Source organism: Nomascus leucogenys, chromosome 13 (genome assembly GCF_006542625.1).
Source record: "Nomascus leucogenys isolate Asia chromosome 13, Asia_NLE_v1, whole genome shotgun sequence".
Classification (NCBI taxonomy): Eukaryota; Metazoa; Chordata; class Mammalia; order Primates; family Hylobatidae; genus Nomascus; species Nomascus leucogenys.
This window is the reverse complement of record NC_044393.1, coordinates 100,290,685-100,312,870: the sequence shown is the minus strand read 5'-3', so window position 1 is coordinate 100,312,870 and position 22,186 is coordinate 100,290,685. Positions and strand designations below refer to the sequence as shown.

Below are 22,186 nucleotides of genomic sequence, written 5' to 3'. Positions count from 1 at the left end.
AAATGGCATTCCCCATACCATGACCCTACCAGTCTTTTAATCTTGTTACTATTATTGTTTTATCTCCTAGAGCTTGGCGGGAAAGATGTTGAAGACTTATTTACAGCTGTACTTAGTCCTGCAAACACTCAGCCAACTCCATTGCCACAGCCTCACCCACCAACACAGCTGTTGCCAATACACAATCAGGGTATGTTACGACTTTATAATTCTACATTATATTCATACACGTGTGTATATATGTGGGCACATAAACACACACAAGCAAGTTTTGCCCTGTTCTTTAGTAGCCACATATACAAACTGATAGGGAGAAAAACCCTTTTGTGATGATAGAAAAATACTGACTTCAGTCACATAGCGGTCTCCCTGAAATTCTCTGTAATTCTGTAATTATCCTTATGTCCAGAATTCTTTTGCTCATTCATTGGCAGTGGGGAGGATGTAACAGTGCCTGCCCTCTTCCCTCCCTGCAAGTCCCGTTCCCAGATCACTCTACTCCAGTCATTTCCCACATAGGCACTTCTGTGTGTGTGTGGAACTGTCCCCACTCACCTGGCTGCCTGTACTCATTGATATGCTCTCGATTTCACTGTCATCTCTCAGAGGTTAGCTGGTCACCACCCCACCCCCATGTTTTTCATTTGTAGCGTATGGCACAAATATAATACCTGTTTGGGTAATTATGTCTTCCCTTTAGATTGTGAGCTCTTTAAAGGCTAGAGTCATCCATGTCTTGCTTATATGCCCTGCCACAGAGTATGTGTTCAGTACATACTTTCATAGTAAATCAGTGACCTTTCTATCCCTGTAGACACTATGAAATTTTGTGAATGTTTGCCTATTTTGTTCATTTTTCTTCTGCCTACTTACAATTAGCTACCAATTTCTCCCCTTTTCTGTAGAGCTGAAATTTGATAGCCTAGGATTAAGGTCTGTATGAGCAGATAGGGAAATTGATACAGGTATGGGAATCTCCTATAAGAAGGAGTTTATGGAGTTGCATGGTGGCATGTATATAACTCTATCTGTATGTATTTTTGTTTTGTTTTGAGACAGGGTCTCGCTCTGTCACCCAGGCTGGCATGCAGTGGTGTGAACACAACTCATGGCAGCCGCGATCTCCTGGGCTCAAGCGATCCTCCTGTCCTCAGCCTCCCATGTAGCTGTGACCACAGACACACGCCATCATGCCTGGCTAATTTTTTTGATTTTTTGCAGAGATATGGGTCTCACTTTGTTGCCCAGGCCAGTCTAGAACTCCTGGGTTCAAGTGATCCTCCCACCTCGGCCTCCCAAAGTGCTGGGATTATAGGCGTGAACCTCTGTGCCCAGCTAGTATATATTTCTGATGATTTGAGCATAGGAACATTTCTCTATATCCTGTTGTCACTGCCTCATGACTATATCCTGAATTGAATAACATGAGGATATCTTATCCTTTTCTTGTATAAGTGCCAAAGTGTGTGAATAATTTGTAACCTTTACTAACAACTTTGTATATACATGAAAATTCCATAATGCACATAATGGAAATATTTGAGTTTTTACCAGTTTAGCCTCTAAACATAAATTTACCTTGATTTTTGCTAGGCTAAACATGTGATTTACATTTGGGTAATATACTCATCGTAACTACTTCTTGCCTTAATTGTTTTCATATGCTTTTTTTTTTTTTTCTCTTTTTTCTGAGACAGAGTCTCACGCTGTCACCCAGGCTGGAGTGCAGCGGCGTGGTCTCGACTCACTGCAACCTCTGCCCTCCGAGTTCAGTGATTCTTCTGCCTCAGCCTCCCGAGTAGCTGGGATTACAGGTGCCTGCTACTGTGCCCAGCTAATTTTTTGTATTTTTGGTAGAGACGGGGTTTCACCATCTTGGTCAGGCTAGTCTTAAACTCCTGACCTTGTGATCCATCCGCCTCGGCCTCCCAAAGTGCTGGGATTACAGGCGTGAGCCACCGCGCCCAGCCCCCATATGCTGTTTTAACGATTAAGAACTATTCAGTATTTCTCTTTTCAACATATAAAAATGACCTGTCTTTATGTTTTCTGAACTGAAAGTGCATATTTTAAAAATCAAATATGTATTTCTTTATAAAAAACATCTTACAATCATGAAAATTACCTCATTGTGCAGTCTCATTTTTAAAAGGTCTTGAGAGGATGACTTCTTTTTCTTTTTTTTCTTTTTTTTTTTTTTTGCAAGGTGTTAATGTGTAATACAAGGTGAATAAGTTTGCCTACCCTTAGGAGGTTGTAATTCTAATACTGTAGACTTTCAGGTATACACCTAATGTGTATTATAGTACAGTATAATTCAAGTACAGCCTTATGAATCACTAAGATTTCATTGTTCTTGTTTGAAAGAATAGTAGTTCTAATGTAAGGGCAAAGCATGATCAAGTTACATATAGGGTGACACATAGTTATTCAAGAATGACAACTTCAACGTTTTCCAGAGCAAAGGGAGTGGGCATTGTTAAAGGAAGCAAAACTAGAAGTGGACATTGGTGCTGATTGTAAAGGGCTCTGAGAAATAGGCAGAGGCAGCTGGCCTTTTCCCTAGAAGCTTCCAAGAGCCTTTGAAGACCTTACACCAGTGGTGTGATCTGATCACTTACGTGTTTTGCTAAGGTAGCTCTGGTGTCAATTTTGGGAATTAATTTGGGACAAGAAGAGTTGTACTAATGAGGTTATTGTGGTTGAGACTAAGTTAAAAAGTAGGTTCCATGTAAAGATACTTCAGTGCTGATTGAAAGGAAGGAATAGATACGAGAGAAAATGACATTAGAACAAGTAGGACTGTGCTACTGAATAGATATAAGGTGTGAGGAAAGGGGGAAATTACAGTGAATTAGACTATGTATAAACCAGGGGCCCAGAGAATAATTATGAAACATGAAACAAAGGAAGACTTAGTGTGTGTGCTGGTAGAAGGTAGTGGAGGTACAATGAATTTAGTTTTAGACCTCTTTTAAGTTGGTAGAAATGGGACATATACACTATTCTGACTTACAGGGAGTTGCAGTTAGTCAAGCAGATGGATGAAAATGTAGGAATTATCTGTGTAATTGTGCTAGTTGCAGATGTGGGAAGGATGAGATTTATTAAGAGAATATACTGCCAGTAGAGTATAGAATCTCGAGGAATGCGTTTTAATTAAATGTAATTAAGTATATGCTTAACTCATCCGATTTATATTAGGTGTGCAATTACATTTTTCTTATCTTTCTTCCTTTTAAAAGTTAGGTGAAAGTAAAGTGGTGAGAGATTTGAGACATTGAGTGAGAGGTATAGGATCTTGGAAATGAATGATCATTAGAAACAGGTTGTACAGTTAAGTAAGATGACTACTTGAAAAACATTGTTTCATTGGACCATGGGAAGGTTGTTGGTAATCTTCAGTGGAGTAACTTCAATAGAATTGATGAGAAAGTGGAGGCAAAGTGTAATATGTTATTATGTAATATGTAATATGCTTTATTGTCTGATGGTAATGAAGTTCAGAAAGAGAATAGAGTTTTCAAGATTGAGACAGAGTAACTTGAAACCTCTTTATGTAAAAGTTGTGAAGTAACTTTTGAACTTTTATAAACTAATATGACTAGTTTGGGTAGATATGGTGGACTTGGAAAAAAAAAAGACTACTTCTTGAATAAGAAGAAATACTTTGCTTTTACTTGTTTGTCCTTGAACAAATTATTTAATTTCTGTGGGTCCAGTTTGCTTAAATGGAGCTGAACATAATAACCTATTTCAGTGGGTTTTTGTGAAGTTGTAAAGCTTTTAAGACAGTGCTTAGCATAGCATAAAGTACTTAAATAATAGCTAATATTACTATTGGGAAAAGTTTCAACATGGTAATATTGTATATTATTACAAGATTATGATTGTAATATCAGTAGATGGCACTGATAGATAGCTACTGTATGGATCACATTCTCCTTGTCAATAAACTCTTGTTTCTCCTAATTACATGAAAGACATTTGATACTGTTTATTAAAATTCCACATTCCTTAATGCAGCGATCCCCAGCCTTTTTCACACCAGGGACCAGTTTCAAGGAAGACAATTTTTTCACAAACCCAGGTTGGTGGGTTGGGGAATGGTTTTGCGTTGAAACTGTTTCACCTCAGATCATGAGGCATTAGATTCTCATAGGAACATGCTCGCATGCACACTTCACAATAGGGTTTGCACTCCTATGAGAATCTAATACTGCCGCTGATCTGACAGGAGGTGGAGCTCAGGTGGTAATGGTCACTTGCCCGCTGTTCACCTACTATGTGGCCAGGTTCCTAACAGGCCATGGACTGGTACCATGAGTTGGGGACCCCTGCCTTAATGGAACCTGCTTTTCACTGAAGTTGAAAATAGGTGTAGCATTCTAGTTTGAAAAAAGCAGAAATCTTGCCCTTTAATCTTTGGAGTAAATGTGTCATGAGACATTTGTCATTGTGAAAGCCTGATCCAGTGGACCCAGCTGCGGCATTTAGTAGGGTAAGCCCGTTTGTGGAAGTCAGAGAGTTCTAGGAAGTCTTTGAGACAAAATCTTTTAAACTTGCCAGTGATCATCCTTAGTATCTGCACATACACACTGGAGCTATGTAGGCTTTAGTGTTGTAACATTCAAATGATGTGGTTTAAGTGAAAGACCATTATACATTGTAAAATGTATGTGTATGAGCCTTTTTTTTTTAATCTAATGGAATGACATTAGATAAAAAAAAATCAGGTGATCAGGTTAGGAATTCTCTAGTTATACCAAGTATTAGTCAACTCTGTATTGCCATTTGTGTAATTAATTGGTGATGTGGATCTCCTGTAATAGTATGCCTCTAACTGTTGCAACAATTAACAGAGGCCTTGTGTATTTCCACAAATCATCAAGTTTAATTGGGAGGGCTTTTTGAAGGTACACAAAGTTTTTGTTGTTGTTGTTCTTTCTTTTTTCTGGAAACTGCCCCAATATGGACAGCTGGCTTATTTCCAAATAGTTTAGACAAGTAGACTTTCACAATAAGGCTTGGAGTTACATGCTTAAAGGAGTGTTGTAAAGAAACATAAGATGGTCTTTTTATTTGCCTAATGTCTATTCAGAAAGAAAACGATAAGGTATTTGATGTTTGTGAATAAGCTCGAATGAGAATTCAAATGTGTTTGGGGGCTGAACTGTAAGTTATAAAAATTAGGCCAAAACCAGAGTGTATATATTTTTAGCAATAATCATCTGATTGATAGTGATAGATATATTGCTTACTCAAAACTAATTTAGAGAAAGTATCAATTTAAGAATCATAGGTGGGGTGAACACAGTGGCTGACACCTGTAATCCCAGCACTTTAGGAGGCTGAGGTGGGTGGATCACTTGAGGCGGGAGTTTGAGATCAGCTTGGCCAAAATGGTGAAACCCCACCTCCACTAAAAATACAAAAATTAGCTAGGCATGGTGGCAGGTGCCTGTGATTCCAGCTACTCAGGAGGCTTAGGCAGAATTGCTTGAACCTGGGAGGTGGAGAGGGCAGTGAGCTGAGATCTTGCCACTGCACTCCAGCCTGGGCGATAGAGTGAGACTCCATCTCAAAAAAAAAAAAAAAAAAAAAAAGGAAAGAATCATAGATTTTTTTTTTTTTTTGTATTAAGAGGAACAGGAATAAAATATAAGAAACATGTGTTTGTAAATTTTTAATGAAGAGAAAGAATATTTGATAAAACTTAGTAGCATTTGCTGTGATTCATTAGTGTTTTTTAGGAGTTAATATGTATCGAATAGTTACTGCATACCATGAACTGTGTTTAGAGCTGTACATACATTATCTCAATTAACCCAAATAACAGAATACCTATGGTTTACGGAAATAGAAATTGATTCTGCTTCTAACAGGTAAAATTGAGATTCGCACCCCGGGCTTTTGGACTCCAGAACACTTGCTATTTCTAGTAAACAATAATGAAATAATCACAGCTGTAGAGATCATATTTCAAAATCTTATAGCCAAAAGTTACTTTTTCAGTATTATATAATACTGAAAAAAATCCTACTTTTAAATTGCATTAAAGGTTTTGATTTAGAAGTATAAGCATCTCTTCTATACTGGGGGCTTTAGTTCCAGGACCCCCAGGTATAATCAAAGTCTGAGAATACACAAGTCAAATGTTGGCCCTATGGAACTTGGCATACAAGAAAAGTTGCTCCTCTCTATGCATGGGTTTCACTGTGTTTTCCATCCACATTCAGTTGAAAAAAATTTGTGTTTATGTGGACCCATGCAGTTAAAAACCATGTTGTTCAAGGGTCAGCTTTACTTCAGCTCCTTGTTATTTATGAATATTATGCAAACGGAATTATTTTTTTCTCTTAAGATGTTTTTTCACGGATGCCACTCATGAATGGCCTTATTGGACCCAGTCCTCATCTCCCACATAATTCTCTGCCACCTGGAAGTGGAGTGGGAACTTTCTCTGCAATTGCACAATCCCCTTATCCTGATGCCAGGTACAAGCCTTATTTTCTATGGAAACTTAAATTGCACTAATTTCTGTTTGATTTATATATAAATTAGCCTGCTTAAATGATTGTGTATGATATTATTGTATGTTGCATTTATTGTGGCTTTTGCTATAAATAAACATGTTACTTTTAAGTGTTTTGTAATAAGTTTTAATGAAAGCCATACTTGAACATATATTAAAAAGTTATTTTATGTTTATAAAGTAAAGATATTTATTTTTTCCCAGGGATAAAAATTCAGCCTTTAATCCAATGGCAAGTGATCCTAACAACTCTTGGACATCATCAGCTCCCACTGTGGAAGGAGAAAATGACACGATGTCGAATGCCCAGAGAAGCACGCTTAAGTGGGAGAAAGAGGAGGCTCTGGGTGAAATGGCAACAGTTGCCCCAGTTCTCTACACCAATATTAACTTCCCCAACTTAAAGGAAGAATTCCCTGGTAAGTCATGAATATATTATTTCTCTCTATTTTACCAACATTTTCGCATGTGCAATATCTTTTTTTAACTGCAGTAGAAAGGTAGCTTAACTAATTGTCATCTATGATGACCCACAACATGAAGATTCCCTGGATGTCTAGAAACATCTTGCATTTTACTTTGTCCTAGACCCTGCATCCATCCTCATATTTCCCAAAAATTAGTTTCAGTTAGTGAAATGGTCAGTTTTTCAGCTCCTAGCAGTACTTATTAATATGCAGAAATCAGTGTTATGTGATTCTTTAAAAAATTTCTAGAACCCAAACTATCATTTAATCAAAAATAATGCTAGGCTAAATCAGTGAATCCTAAATTGTGTTTTTATGAAACGAATTCAATATTGTCTTCCCTTCTTCCCCCGTCACCTTCCCTGACTGTCCAGCTATTACCACTGCCTCTTGAAAAAAACAGATGATAAAATAATAGTACAGTTTGTGAAAATTCAGATTAACCAGTGAATGAGAAATTTGGATTAATGAAATGTCAATTATTGAATATATGCAAGCAATGCGGTTTTATTATTTTGAGTTCATGGTGTCAGACAAACCAGGATTGAAAAAGTTATTCAAACTCAGTTTTGCAATAGTTTCCCAGCTATCTATCAATATACAAACTCTTAAATTACTAGAGGGGTACCTGGAAGTGACTTTTCATTTGGATAACCACTGGTTTTTAGGTACCTTTTTGGATTGGCGTCTTCATGGTTCTTTATTCATTATGTATTGTAATAAATGAAATGCTTTTTATCTAACAATAGAAATCAGTGGTTTGATGCAGGGAGACCTATGAAGGCAGTGTCCCATTCTTCAGCCACTTTTCTTTCCATGCTTACATTTGCTGTTTATGAACATATATGGGTATGTTGTCATTTTGTGTCAGCACAAATTGTCCTTACAGCAGAGCTGTAACTTTTTTAAAAGTAATTTTCTCTAATAATTTTACTTTGTGATTCAAGAACCTCATGAAATACTGTGTTAAAGCTGTTGGTCTGTGAACTGATTTTTCATTTTCATTGGCTTTTTGGAAGCTTGCTTTCTTTTTGTAATGTGTAATAAATAATTTCTATATTTATCATTAACTGTTGATCTTACCCAAGCTTCTTCATTTTGTATACCATCATATAAATGGTTTGAACTCATTACTTTTCCATGTGTTTTTTGTCCACAAATGCTAGTGAGATGTGCTTATTTATGACTTTGTTTACTTCTGGTAGGTCAAATTGATAGACTTCTGTTTAGCACAGATGTTTTACAAACTTGTACTTTGGTTCTGGTGATATCTTACCACCAGAGGGAATTTATTATGTTCGGCTTACATTTTTGCTACTTTGTCCCTTGAATCTAAAAACTTCCCAACTTTACAAGCTAGGTTGTTAATAAGGCAACACTTCATTTAGAAAACATTTGTTTGGCCTACAGTGTGCCAGGATCTTTGTTCTTTGTAAAAAACTTAATATAGGTCTATGACCTCACGAGAATACGGCCTGAATAAGATTAACTGTCAGCAGTTCATCAACATTCTTTATTACAACACATCATTAGCATGGCTCTGAGAAAGTGTTATACTCTGTTCTTTTGTTGTAGATTGGACTACTAGAGTGAAGCAAATTGCCAAATTGTGGAGAAAAGCAAGCTCACAAGAAAGAGCACCATATGTGGTATTTTAAGAAATTCTTATCTTTTAAATATTTAAATACAGTGCTTGAACCGTATTTGCATTAGGTTAATAAAAAAACAAATTTCCATTTCAGAAAATGCTTGTTAGTACATGTACAACAAGCAACTTTATTTTTACAGTGATTTTCTAACTCCTTATGTCTTAATAGAGAGTGTGACATTTTTATAAGCAAGTTAACAGAACCAAAATGTTGAAGATTGAAAATCAGCTATTTTAGGGGGGAAGGAGTAATTCATTTCACTTTAAAATTGTTTTATTTCTTCAGCAGAGGTACAGTTGGCAGTCTGTATCCATGAGTTCTATATCTGTGGATTCAACCAACCATGCATGGATCAAAAATATTTTGGAAAAACATCTATACTGAACTTGTACAGGCTCTTTTCCTTGTCATTGTTTTTTAAACAATATAACAATGATTTACATAGCATCTATATTGTGTTAAGTATTACAAGTAATCTAAAGATGACTTAAAGTATAAAGGAGGGGCCAGGCACAGTGGCCTGCACCTGTAATCCCAGCACTTTGAGAGGCCAAGGTGGGCAGATGGCTTGAGCCCAGGAGTTCAAAATCAGGCTGGGCAACATAGCCAAAACCTCATCTCTGTAAAAAATGAAAAAATTAACTGGGTATGATGGCGCATGCATGTAGTCTCAGCTACTTGAGAGACTTGAGGGGTTGAGGTTTCAGTGAGCCAAAATTGTGCCACTGCATTCCAGCCTAGGTGACAGAGCAAGACCCTGCTAGGTCAAAAAATAAAAAGGGAGAAAGTATACAGGAGGACATGTGTAGGTTATATGCAAATACTGTGACATTTTGTATAAGGGACTTGAGCATCTGTGGATTTTGGTATCTTCAGGGAATCCTGGAACCAATACCCCATGGATACAGAGGGACAACTGTACTAAATTTGGAGACTGGATTGGCATGCCTCAGTGTCTTCCATAGTCACCTCTTTTCGTGTTAGGTTTCATAGAGAATCTTTGTGCATCTTGAAAGAGAAATATTTAGACATCTTTAAAGAGTTTTTGACACACGATCTTTGCCATGAACTATTAGGTAATTTTATCAGATTCGCAGTTCATATGGTAAATTATTTTCTCCCAAAGAGCCAAATTAAGATTGTCAGCTGGAACCAAATCCTTGCTTTCATTTTAAAGCATATTAAATCTGTATTATTGTTGGAAAATATATATAGTTATTTTCCAGCTTGTTCCTCAGTGCACATATTTTCAGTTACAGTGATTATTTTGGATAGAGCATATATGTGTGTATATGTTCTATCACATATATATAGATGTGTTGATATGCTGTGTTTTATCTTGACTTGAATTAGGTAATGACAGAATTTTTTAAATTTTTAAGTGATTTCTTTAATGATACGTTTCAAATATCCAGGTTTTTTTTTTTTTGTTTTGTTTTTTTAAACTGATTGGATATTTTTCCTTTTTCCTAAATTTTTTTTTTTTTTTTTTGAGATGGAGCTTCACAGTTGTTTCCCAGGCTGGAGTGCAATGGTGCGATCTCGGCTCACTGCAACCTCTGCCTTCTAGATTCAAGCGATTCTCCTGCCTCAGCCTCCCAAGTAGCTGGGACTACAGGCATGTGCCACCATGCCTGACTGATTTTTCTTTTTTTTTTTTTTTGAGACAGAGTTTTGCTCTTGTTGCCCAGGCTGGAGTGTAACGGTGCGATCTTGGCTCACCACAACCTCCACCTCCTGGGTTCAAGTGATTGTCCTGCCTCAGCCTCCCGAGTAGCTGGGGATTACAGGCATGTGCCACCACACCTGGCTAATTTTGTATTTTTAGTAGAGATGGGGTGTCTCCATGTTGGTCAGGCTGGTGTCAACCTCCCGACCTCAGGTGATCCGCCTGCCTCAGCCTCCCAAAGTACTGGGATTACAGGCGTGAGCCACTGCGCCCGGCCTAATTTTGTATTTTTAGTAGAGGTGGGGTTTCACCATGTTCGTCAGGCTGATCTCGAACACCTGACCTCAGGTGATCCACCCGCCTTGGCCTCCTGAAGTGCTGGGATTACGAGCATGAGCCACCATGCCTGGCCCCAGCCCCTTCTTTCTAAATTGAAGGAGACATGGTTTCTAAGGATGTGTTAAGAAAACTAGGAGCTAAAATATTAAATCACACCTAGGATCTTTAAGCTTAATTCAAATACATAGAAAGAAATATATCCTCAACTGATAGGTACTGTGCACTGTAAAGAGAGAAGATGAGTTAGTGTCCAGATTCTTTTTTGGGGAGGTGCCGTAAGTATTTCAACTATTTTACCTGACTTTTTTTTCTTTTATTTGAGAAAGTTCATGATAGTTTTATTTTATTCCTTAAAACATTTAACATAATCTGGGAAATTTTTTTTCTTCTTTTGTCAAAGCAAAAAGCCAGAGATAACAGAGCTGCTTTACGCATTAATAAAGTACAGATGTCAAATGATTCCATGAAAAGGCAGCAACAGCAAGATAGCATTGATCCCAGCTCTCGTATTGATTCGGAGCTTTTTAAAGATCCTTTAAAGCAAAGAGAATCAGAACATGAACAGGAATGGAAATTTAGACAGGTATGGAATTTTTGGATAATCTACTTTTTGAAGTTGCATTTTTGTTTTGAGAAGGGAGGTGTTTGCATTATTATTTTAGAATATAATTCTTAGACCGTGAAAATTTGATTTAGGATAGACTTATTTCTCTTTTCAGTAAAATATATTTCAATTGATTTGGGAAGTTTATCGAAATACTATAAACAATATACTGCCCTAGGCACAAATGGAACATACCATGATGAGTAATTTCTCTTCTTCAGGAATTCGTAATCTAATATGGGAGCAATCTGGTAGCTGCTGACATCAAACAAATTACCTTTCTGTTGCTTTTTCCCCCATGATGGTAGTTTTCTTCCTTAACCGAAATGTGATTGCTTTTTCTTTTCTATTTTAATAGCAAATGCGTCAGAAAAGTAAGCAGCAAGCTAAAATTGAAGCCACACAGAAACTTGAACAGGTGAAAAATGAGCAGCAGCAGCAGCAACAACAGCAGTTTGGTTCTCAGCATCTTCTGGTGCAGTCTGGTTCAGATACACCAAGTAGCGGGATACAGAGTCCCTTGACACCTCAGCCTGGCAATGGAAATATGTCTCCTGCACAGTCATTCCATAAAGAACTGTTTACAAAGCAGCCACCCAGTACCCCTACGTCTACATCTTCAGATGATGTGTTTGTAAAACCACAAGCTCCACCTCCTCCTCCAGCCCCATCCCGGATTCCCATTCAGGAGAGTCTTTCTCAGGCTCAGACTTCTCAGCCACCTTCACCACAAGTGTTTTCACCTGGGTCCTCTAACTCACGACCACCATCTCCAATGGATCCATATGCAAAAATGGTTGGTACCCCTCGACCACCTCCTGTGGGCCATAGTTTTTCCAGAAGAAATTCTGCTGCACCAGGGGAAAACTGTACACCTTTATCATCAGTATCTAGGCCCCTTCAAATGAATGAGACAACAGCAAATAGGCCATCCCCAGTCAGAGATTTATGTTCTTCCTCCACGACAAATAATGACCCCTATGCAAAACCTCCAGACACACCTAGGCCTGTGATGACAGATCAATTTCCCAAATCCTTGGGCCTATCCCGGTCTCCTATAGTTTCAGAACAAATTGCAAAAGGCCCTGTAGCAGCTGGAACCAATGATCACTTTACTAAACCATCTCCTAGGGCAGATGTGTTTCAAAGACAACGGATACCTGACCCATATGTACGACCCTTGTTGACACCTGCACCTCTTGATAGTGGTCCTGGACCTTTTAAGACTCCAATGCAACCTCCTCCATCCTCTCAGGATCCTTATGGATCAGTGTCACAGGCATCAAGGCGATTGTCTGTTGACCCTTATGAAAGGCCTGCTTTGACACCAAGACCTGTAGATAATTTTTCTCATAATCAGTCAAATGATCCATATAGTCAGCCTCCCCTAACCCCACATCCAGCAATGAATGAATCTTTTGCCCATCCTTCAAGGGCTTTTCCCCAGCCTGGAACCATATCAAGGCCAACATCTCAGGACCCATACTCCCAACCCCCAGGAACTCCACGACCTGTTGTAGATTCTTATTCCCAATCTTCAGGAACAGCTAGGTCCAATACAGACCCTTACTCTCAACCTCCTGGAACTCCCCGGCCTACTACTGTTGACCCATATAGTCAGCAGCCCCCAACCCCAAGACCATCTACACAAACTGACTTGTTTGTTACATCTGTAACTAATCAGAGGCATTCTGATCCATATGCTCATCCTCCTGGAACACCAAGACCTGGAATTTCTGTCCCTTACTCTCAGCCACCAGCAACACCAAAGCCAAGGATTTCAGAGGGTTTTACTAGGTCCTCAATGACAAGACCAGTCCTCATGCCAAATCAGGATCCTTTCCTGCAAGCAGCACAAAACCGAGGACCAGCTTTACCTGGCCCATTGGTAAGGCCACCTGATACATGTTCCCAGACACCTAGACCCCCTGGACCCGGTCTTTCAGACACATTTAGCCGTGTTTCCCCATCTGCTGTCCGTGATCCCTATGATCAGCCTCCAGTGACTCCAAGATCTCAGTCTGACTCTTTTGGAACAAGTCAAACTGCCCATGATGTTGCTGATCAGCCAAGGCCTGGATCAGAGGGGAGCTTCTGTGCATCTTCAAACTCTCCAATGCACTCCCAAGGCCAGCAGTTCTCTGGTGTCTCCCAGCTTCCTGGACCTGTGCCAACTTCAGGAGTAACTGATACACAGAATACTGTAAATATGGCCCAAGCAGACACAGAGAAATTGAGACAGGTAAACACATTGTATGTTCTCAGTTTTAAATGTATTATTTGAGGAAGCTGTTCATTTCATCAAACTGAGGATTTCTACACAGGAGTTAATTTTTTATTTTTTTATTCTGTAGAGTTTGTCATACTGCAAAAAAAGAAAAATGAAATTGGTGAAATTAACACCAGTTTAATTTATTCTGTATCTGATTTCAGTCTTCACGAATTCGCAGGGGAATCCTTAAATATTAAAGCTTTGTTTTGTGATAGTTGTCTGGCAAGGAAAAGGATCCAAATCATCAAATTATTTTTCCTAATATATTGAATAGTTAAACGTAACTGGTATTTCATCAAACTTTGAAACATTACCATAGCCCCATAATGAAAGTATCAGGATTTAAAAAGCCATTAACCTGTCAGGCATGGTGCTGCATGCTTGTAATCCCAGCTACTTGAGAGGCTGAGACAGGAGGATCGCTTGAGTCCAGGAATTTGAGGCCAGCCTGGGCAACACAGCAAGATCCCATATCTAAAAATAAAAAGCCAGTAACCTTTAAAAAGCCATTAATTACCACAAATCCCAGTGATTTTTGTTTCTTCCCATTTAGCGGCAGAAGTTACGTGAAATCATTCTTCAGCAGCAACAGCAGAAGAAGATTGCAGGTCGACAGGAGAAGGGGTCACAGGACTCACCCGCAGTGCCTCATCCAGGGCCTCTTCAACACTGGCAACCAGAGAATGTTAACCAGGCTTTCACCAGACCCCCACCTCCCTATCCTGGGAACATTAGGTCTTCTGTTGCCCCTCCTTTAGGACCTAGATATGCTGTTTTCCCAAAAGATCAGCGTGGACCCTATCCTCCTGATGTTGCTAATATGGGGATGAGACCCCATGGATTTAGGTAATGCTTTTAATTTCCTGCCAAATTTAAATTGCTATTAAAGAGGGAAACAGAGCTGGGTGTGGTGGCTTGTGCCTATAATCCTAGCTGCTGGCTGAGGCAGGAGGATTGCCTGAGGCTAGGAGTTTGAGACCAGCCTGGGCAATATAGTGAGACCCCCCAGCCAACCTCTTAAACAAATTTAAAATTTTTTAAAAAGAAATAGACAAATGAAGTTAGTATTAATCAGGAAGCTGTTACTGCTTTCTACTTCTTTCTCACCTTTGAAATATATATAATCAGCTATTGTCTGCTAATGAGAGGTCATAGACATTTTTTTCCCCCTCTAAGAACTCTACAGACTCTGAAAACATTACCTTTGTTTTTAAGTATTAACTGTGTTAGCATTACCTTGCACACTTAATGATGTAGTTTATCATATGACATCCTCAAAATGTAGCTATTCTGTGTAGGCAAAGCCTCCTGCAATGTGTTAAGACTTGTCCTTTCTCCAAATTTCTACCTTTTAACTTTACATTCTAAATTAATTTTAGGCTGGGCGTAGTGGCTCAGGCCTGTAATCCCAGTACTTTGGGAGGCCGAGGTGGGCGGATCACTTGAGGTCAGGAGTTTGAGACCAACCTGGCCAACATGGTAAAACCCTGCGTCTAGTAAAAATACAAAAATTTGCTGGCCATGGCGGCATGCACCGCACCTGTATTTGCAGCTACTCAGGAGGCTGAGACAAAAGGATCGCTTGAACCCAGGAGGCGGAGGTTGCAGTGAGCCGAGGTCATGCCACTGCACTCCAGCCTGGGAGACAGAACAAGACTCTGTCTCAATTTAAAAAATAATAATAATAATAAATTTTAGAGATTTCCAAACTGAAAGGACTTTCCCTTTAGGAACTTTCCATGGTGAGATAGGGTTGTAAGTTAGTGGTGATGAATTATAAGAATGTTTCCTTTTTCAAAGTGGCTAAAGTCAAAGCCAAACCTATGCCCTAGTTATAATAAGGAAATAGTTCTTTAAGATATGCTTTTTAGTTTTATGTCTTTTAGTCTTATATCTACCTCCATGTTATATTCTTTTAGTTTCCTTTTCTTCTACCTTAGTTGTAATTTATGCCTCTTGCTACATTTTATATTCTGTGTAAGTTGCCTGTAATCTTACTCTTAATTTCCGTTTTATCTTCCACCTTGTTATAATTTATGCCTCTTGCTATGCTTTGTATTCTGTGTAAGTTGCCTGTAATCCTGTCTAGAAGGAAGTACAATATAAAATAGTCCAACAATTTATTCATTTACTTAATCTTTATAGATGAGGCCTACTCGTCTTTTTCTCTGACTGTAAGTTTAGTCTATCCCGTCATCAAACCTGTGCCTTTGTAGTCTCATGTACTGAGGCCTGTGAGTCCCTCAATAGGTATGAAGACCTATCTTCATTCAAACATCCTCCCCAAATCAGCTTCCTCCATCAAACCTCCCTAAATATAGATAGAAGAAACTCTTCCTGAAAAACTCCAGTAGTATTGTTCTTATCTCTAAACAATTGATTTCATCTGCTTGGTGGTGATTCCTTTGTCTTCATTTTTGTTATCTGTTAAATCTTAAGCCTTTAGAGCTCAGATACGGTGTTCATTATAGGATTCTTAGCAAAATCTTACTTGCATATGAATACCTGTAAATACTTTTTAATGGTGATTGCTTTGCTTTTGTAAGTCATTGTATTTGGCAACATTTTGTATGTACAGTTTACTTGAAAACTTTTCTTTTTTTCAACTTAACTCTAAATTTAACATAATACCTATTTGCTTTTTTTTTTTTTTTTTTTTTTTTTTTAAATAAAGATTTGGATTTCCAGGAGGTAGTCATGGTACCATGCCGAGTCAAGAGCGCTTCCTTGTGCCTCCTCAACAAATACAGGGATCTGGAGTTTCTCCACAGCTAAGAAGATCAATATCTGTAGATATGCCTAGGCCTTCAAATAACTCACAAATGAATAATCCAGTTGGACTTCCTCAGCATTTTTCACCACAGAGCTTGCCAGTTCAGCAGCACAACATACTGGGCCAAGCATATATTGAACTGAGACATAGGGCTCCTGACGGAAGGCAACGGCTGCCTTTCAGCACTCCACCTGGCAGCGTTGTAGAGGCATCTTCTAATCTGAGACATGGAAACTTCATTCCCCGGCCAGACTTTCCAGGCCCTAGACACACAGAGCCCATGAGACGACCTCCCCAGGGTCTACCTAATCAGCTACCTGTGCACCCAGATTTGGAACAAGTGCCACCATCTCAACAAGAGCAAGGTCATTCTGTCCATTCATCTTCTATGGTCATGAGGACTTTGAACCATCCACTAGGTGGTGAATTTTCAGAAGCTCCTTTGTCAACATCTGTACCATCTGAAACAACGTCTGATAATTTACAGATAACCACCCAACCTTCTGATGGTCTAGAAGAAAAACTTGATTCTGACGACCCTTCTGTGAAAGAACTGGATGTTAAAGACCTTGAGGGGGTTGAAGTCAAAGACTTAGATGATGAAGATCTTGAAAACTTAAATTTAGATACAGAGGATGGCAAGGTAGTTGAATTGGATACTTTAGATAATTTGGAAACCAATGATCCCAACCTGGATGACCTCTTAAGGTCAGGAGAGTTTGATATCATTGCATATACAGATCCAGAACTTGACCTGGGAGATAAGAAAAGCATGTTTAATGAGGAACTAGACCTTCCAATTGATGAAAAGTTAGATAATCAGTGTGTATCTGTTGAACCAAAAAAAAAGGAACAAGAAGACAAAACTCTGGTTCTCTCTGATAAACATTCACCACAGAAAAAATCCACTGTTACCAATGAGGTAAAAACGGAAGTACTGTCTCCAAATTCTAAGGTGGAATCCAAATGTGAAATTGAAAAAAGTGATGAGAATAAAGATAATGTTGACACTCCTTGCTCACAGGCTTCTGCTCACTCAGACCTAAATGATGGAGAAAAGACTTCTTTGCATCCTTGTGATCCAGATCTATTTGAGAAAAGAACCAATCGAGAAACTGCTGGCCCTGGTGCAAATGTCATTCAAGCATCCACTCAACTACCTGCTCAAGATGTAATAAACTCTTGTGGCATAACTGGATCAACTCCAGTTCTCTCAAGTTTACTTGCTAATGAGAAATCTGATAATTCAGACATTGGGCCATTGGGGTCTCCACCACCAACTCTGCCGGCCTCACCATCCAATCATGTGTCAAGTTTGCCTCCTTTAATAGCACCGCCTGGCCATGTTTTGGATAATACCTTGAATTCTAATGTAACAGTAGTCTCTAGGGTAAACCATGTTTTTTCTCAGGGTGTGCAGGTAAATCCAGGATTCATTCCAGGTCAGTCAACAGTTAACCACAATTTGGGGACAGGAAAACCTACAACTCAAACTGGGCCTCTAGCAAGTCAGTCTGGTACCAGTAGCATGTCTGGACCCCAACAGCTAATGATTCCTCAAACATTAGCACAGCAGAGTAGAGAGAGGCCCCTTCTTCTAGAAGAACAGCCTCTACTTCTACAGGATCTTTTGGATCAAGAAAGGCAAGAACAGCAGCAGCAAAGACAGATGCAAGCCATGATTCGTCAGCGATCAGAACCATTCTTCCCTAATATTGGTAGGAGTTTTCTTGAGTCTCAACATATATTACTATGGGTATTAGAGTGGCATGCAATATGCTTATAAGATTTTATTATTAGAATTACAGTTGGAATAGAGCACTGAGTTTTTCTATTCCTCCTTGAGGGGTTTTTTTGTTTTGTGACAGAGTCTCACTGTGTCACCCAAGATGGAGTGTAGTGGTGTGATCTCGGCTCACTGCATCCTCCACCTCCCAGGTTCAAGTGATTCTCCTGCCTCAGCCTCCCGAGTAGCTGGGACTACAGACATGCACCACCATGCCTGGCTAATTTTTGTATTTTTAGTAGAAGTGCGGGGTTTCACCATGTTGGCCAGGCTGGTCTCAAACTCCTGACCTCAGGTGATCCGCCTGCTTTGGCCTCCAAAGTGCTGGGATTACAGGCGTGAGCGGTGGCCTGGCCCTCCTTGAGCTTTAAAATGAAAGCAGTTGGCTGGGCACAGTGGCTCACGCCTTTAATCCTAGCACTTTGGGAGGCCGAGGCAGACAGATTGCCTCAGCTCAGGAGTTCCAGACCAGCCTGGGCAACACAGGACATGGATGAAGCTGGAAACCATCATTCTCAGCAAACTATTGCAGGAACAGAAAACCATACACTGTGTGTTCTCACGCGTAAGTGGGAGTTGAACAATGAGAACACATGGACACAGGGAGGGGAGCATCACACACCGGGGCCTGTCGTGGGGTGGGGGACTAGGGGACAGATAGCATTAGGAGAAATACCTAATGTAGATAACGGGTTGATGGGTGCAGCAGACCACCATGGCATGTGTATACCTATGTAACAAACCAGCACATTCTGCACAATTATCCCAGAATTTAAAGTATAATAATTAAAAAAAAATACAAAAATTAGCTGAGCATAGCAGCGTGCGCCTGTAGTCCCAGCTATTCGGGAGACAGAGGCAGGAGAATGGTGTGAACCCGGGAGGCGGAAGTTGCAGTGAGGCGAGATCGCGCCATTGCACTCCAGCCTGGGGGACAGAGCGAGACTCTGTCTCAAAAAAAAAAAATGAAAGCAATGAAGAGTTTTAGATTCTTTCCAGGTAAATTGATTCAAAACTGAGATACAAACTTCCCTCAATTCTATTATTTATGGAATTGTTTAATAGAAACTAGTTGTCTTCTTAGTTCCTACATTCCAACCATTGTTGCCATATGTTTTCAGTCATGGAAGGATGAATTTGAGAATATTATGATGGAAATAAAGCTTCTTACTGTCCTTTTGTGTATGACAAATGCTTGGCGATTTTTTGCTATATAAACCTCTTTAACTTATTTCTAATGGTTTACTGATTCTAAAAACAACAAAAGCAATGCAGTCAGAATGCCTCAGTGCCTCTAAGAATAAGAATTAGCAATCAAAGGGCACGTGTCTAAGCAGTGTGCCTTATTCTAAATAAGAAAACTGACATTCCATTTTATATATCCCCAATTTCATCAATTTGTTCCCTTTTTTTCATTTAGATGCAAATAGGTTTTTTCTTAGTAGCTTCTTATTGTGAGGGTATACCCTTAAGAAATTGGTGCATTTTTCTTTTAAGAGTGATAACTAATTTAGTAGAATTCCTTAGTATTGCAAATTCTTATTTGTGATGTTATATTTACTAAAGAAGCCATTCTGATTAGCACTGCAAAAGTTTGTATGAAAGAGAATTAATTGCATTGCTTTAGATTATTGCTTATAATCTCCCTTAAACTTGACTTTTTGTTTTAATTCCTGCAGGACTAAGGTATTAAAGCATGATTCAATTAAGGACTACTGAGATGTGATTAAACCCAGCATAAGGTTGCCATCTCAGAAATCTGTAATGATTATTAAATAAAGTTTAAGAGCTTGTAATATTTGAATTACTTCTTAGTGTACCTTGAACTAATTACTATGAAATAAGTAACTTTATATTTCTTTTCTAGATTTTGATGCAATTACAGATCCTATAATGAAAGCCAAAATGGTGGCCCTTAAAGGCATAAATAAAGTGATGGCACAAAACAATCTGGGCATGCCACCAATGGTGATGAGCAGGTAGGTGGAGGGGCTGCTTGTTTTTACTGGATATCTAGACATTCATGAAATCATTACTAGTTTTTAGAAAAAACATACAGAAAATTGAAAGCCCTTGTTCTAGGAATGAACAATACTATTTAAGTTGTCATGGCATCAGGTTGATATGATCAGATATAAAATGCTGTACCAATTTAAGAAATTAGTGTAAGAACCAGTTTAAGAGCATTAGTCTCAAGGATGGTAAATGTAAAACATCTTAAAAAGATTTGGAAGATTGGATTTCCTGATAAGTCAAAGTATTTAAGTCTGTGCTCTTTTAAATACCTTTAGAATTGTTGATGTTATCTAAGATTTTTTTCAGTTAAGACACTAAGTGATTAAAGCAATTATAAATTCAGTTCTAAAATAAAATGTTCCCAAACCGGTTTTGAATCAGAAAAAGAAAGTTACAAGGAATAGATAAGAGGACAGTTGGAAGTTAGGAGTTACAGAGTTTGTCTTTTCTCTCTTAGAAGAAAAACAGAAATGATGCATTAAAGAAGACAATAGGGGTTATTTCAGTATCTGAATTTTTGAAATTATGCCTTCTAAGGGTTATTAACCACAGGGCACTGTTTCTTAAATTTTGATCATGGACCACCATGAGAATTGTGGGGTAATTTTTTTTTAAATGCAGATTATTTTGCTCTACTGCAGACCTACTAAATAAGAATATCTGGAGATGGTTGCCTTAGCAAGTATCATGAATGAGTCTTATGTGTATTACTATATGAGAACCTCTGTCAATAAAGTAAGCGTAGAGCCTTAATTTAGTCTAATTATCTTCTTGAAAAACTTTTACATAAAAAATACGGATGATTATAGAATTGACTATAAAATTTGCACGAATTTAAGATGTATATATTTCAAAGAAATTTGAATTCTTAAGGGTATAGGTTCTTCTCAATTGTTGAGATACTTTGGACATGGTTAAGAAGCATTTTTGAGATTGAAGTAGAGATAGTGGTTTCTAATGATTTTCATTATTGAGCAATATTTATTAACACTATTTCTCTTATCATAGAGGTTCCTGTTTTATGTCTTGAATCTTTTTGGATTCCAGTGAAGCCTTTGAAATTCTCAGAATGTTTTATATGCAGAAAATTTAAAACATAGTATTACAAAGGAAATGATTATACTTGAAATATAGTTATTAAAATATAATTAAATTTATGGTATATGTGCTCCTTAAAATATTAACAAATTTAGAAATAAACCGTAATTTGAAAGTAATGATGAACATAACTAATCTATTAGGTGCCTGCAACACTTGATAGGAAAATAATGTCTTTTATTGGTGATAGTCGTGGTACTGCTAATAATATTGTAGTTTCTATGTATATTCAAAACAAGGAAATGCTGAGTTTTGTTTACCACTTAGTTTTGTTTTTGTTTTTGTTTCTGAGATGGAGTTTTGCTCTTGTTGCCCAGGATAGAGTGCAATGGCGTGATCTTGGCTCACTGCAGCCTTCACCTCCGAGGTTCAAGCGATTCTCCTGCATCAGCCTCTGGAGTAGCTGGGATTATAGGCACGTGCCACCATGCCCAGCTAATTTTTGTATTTTTAGTAGAGACAGGGTTTCACCATGTTGGTAAGGCTGGTCTTGAACTCCTGACCTCAGGTGATCTACCTGCCTCGGCCTCCCAAAGGGCTGGAATTACAGGCATGAGCCACTGCACCCCACCAGCACTTAGTTTTAAATATGGACCTCAGAATTTGAGGCCTTTCAGCATCTGATGCTCTTTTAGCATCATGTGTCTGCCGGTTAGATACATTAGTCATGTATTATGGCTTACTATTCTACTGACTGCTTTGTAGAAATGGAAGTGATATGTTGAGTTAGGATGATAGACCATGTGTGATATTCAGATAAGAAGATCATTTAGACCAGACCTGTAGCAGAGGGTAGGGTGACAGATGAATGAAAAACCTGAGTAAAAATTTAAAAACATATTCTACATCCTAGTAGTACTTAAATAGTAATATACAGCATTTGGAATACATTTTGAAAATTGTATGTCTATCTTGATATATTAAAGCATTTGATAATGCTAGAGGAAATATTTTCATGTAAGCAGTAATGCTTCTGTG

At 38.5% G+C, this 22,186-nt stretch overlaps 1 protein-coding gene across 15 annotated transcripts in view; it reads left to right on the top strand.

Annotated features, from left to right (window-relative positions):
• The window catches only part of KMT2C (lysine methyltransferase 2C), a 306,019-nt gene that overhangs the window by 246,780 nt on the left and 37,053 nt on the right, over positions 1 to 22,186 (top strand). For all 15 annotated transcript variants that reach the window (XM_030826223.1, XM_030826214.1, XM_030826210.1 and 12 more), the window contains 9 exons: positions 71 to 190; positions 6,365 to 6,497; positions 6,740 to 6,954; positions 8,578 to 8,651; positions 11,060 to 11,242; positions 11,622 to 13,505; positions 14,089 to 14,381; positions 16,210 to 18,026; positions 19,962 to 20,073. In XM_030826223.1, coding sequence (XP_030682083.1) covers positions 71 to 190; positions 6,365 to 6,497; positions 6,740 to 6,954; positions 8,578 to 8,651; positions 11,060 to 11,242; positions 11,622 to 13,505; positions 14,089 to 14,381; positions 16,210 to 18,026; positions 19,962 to 20,073 — 4,831 coding nt within the window. The remainder of the gene's footprint in view (positions 1 to 70; positions 191 to 6,364; positions 6,498 to 6,739; positions 6,955 to 8,577; positions 8,652 to 11,059; positions 11,243 to 11,621; positions 13,506 to 14,088; positions 14,382 to 16,209; positions 18,027 to 19,961; positions 20,074 to 22,186) is intronic.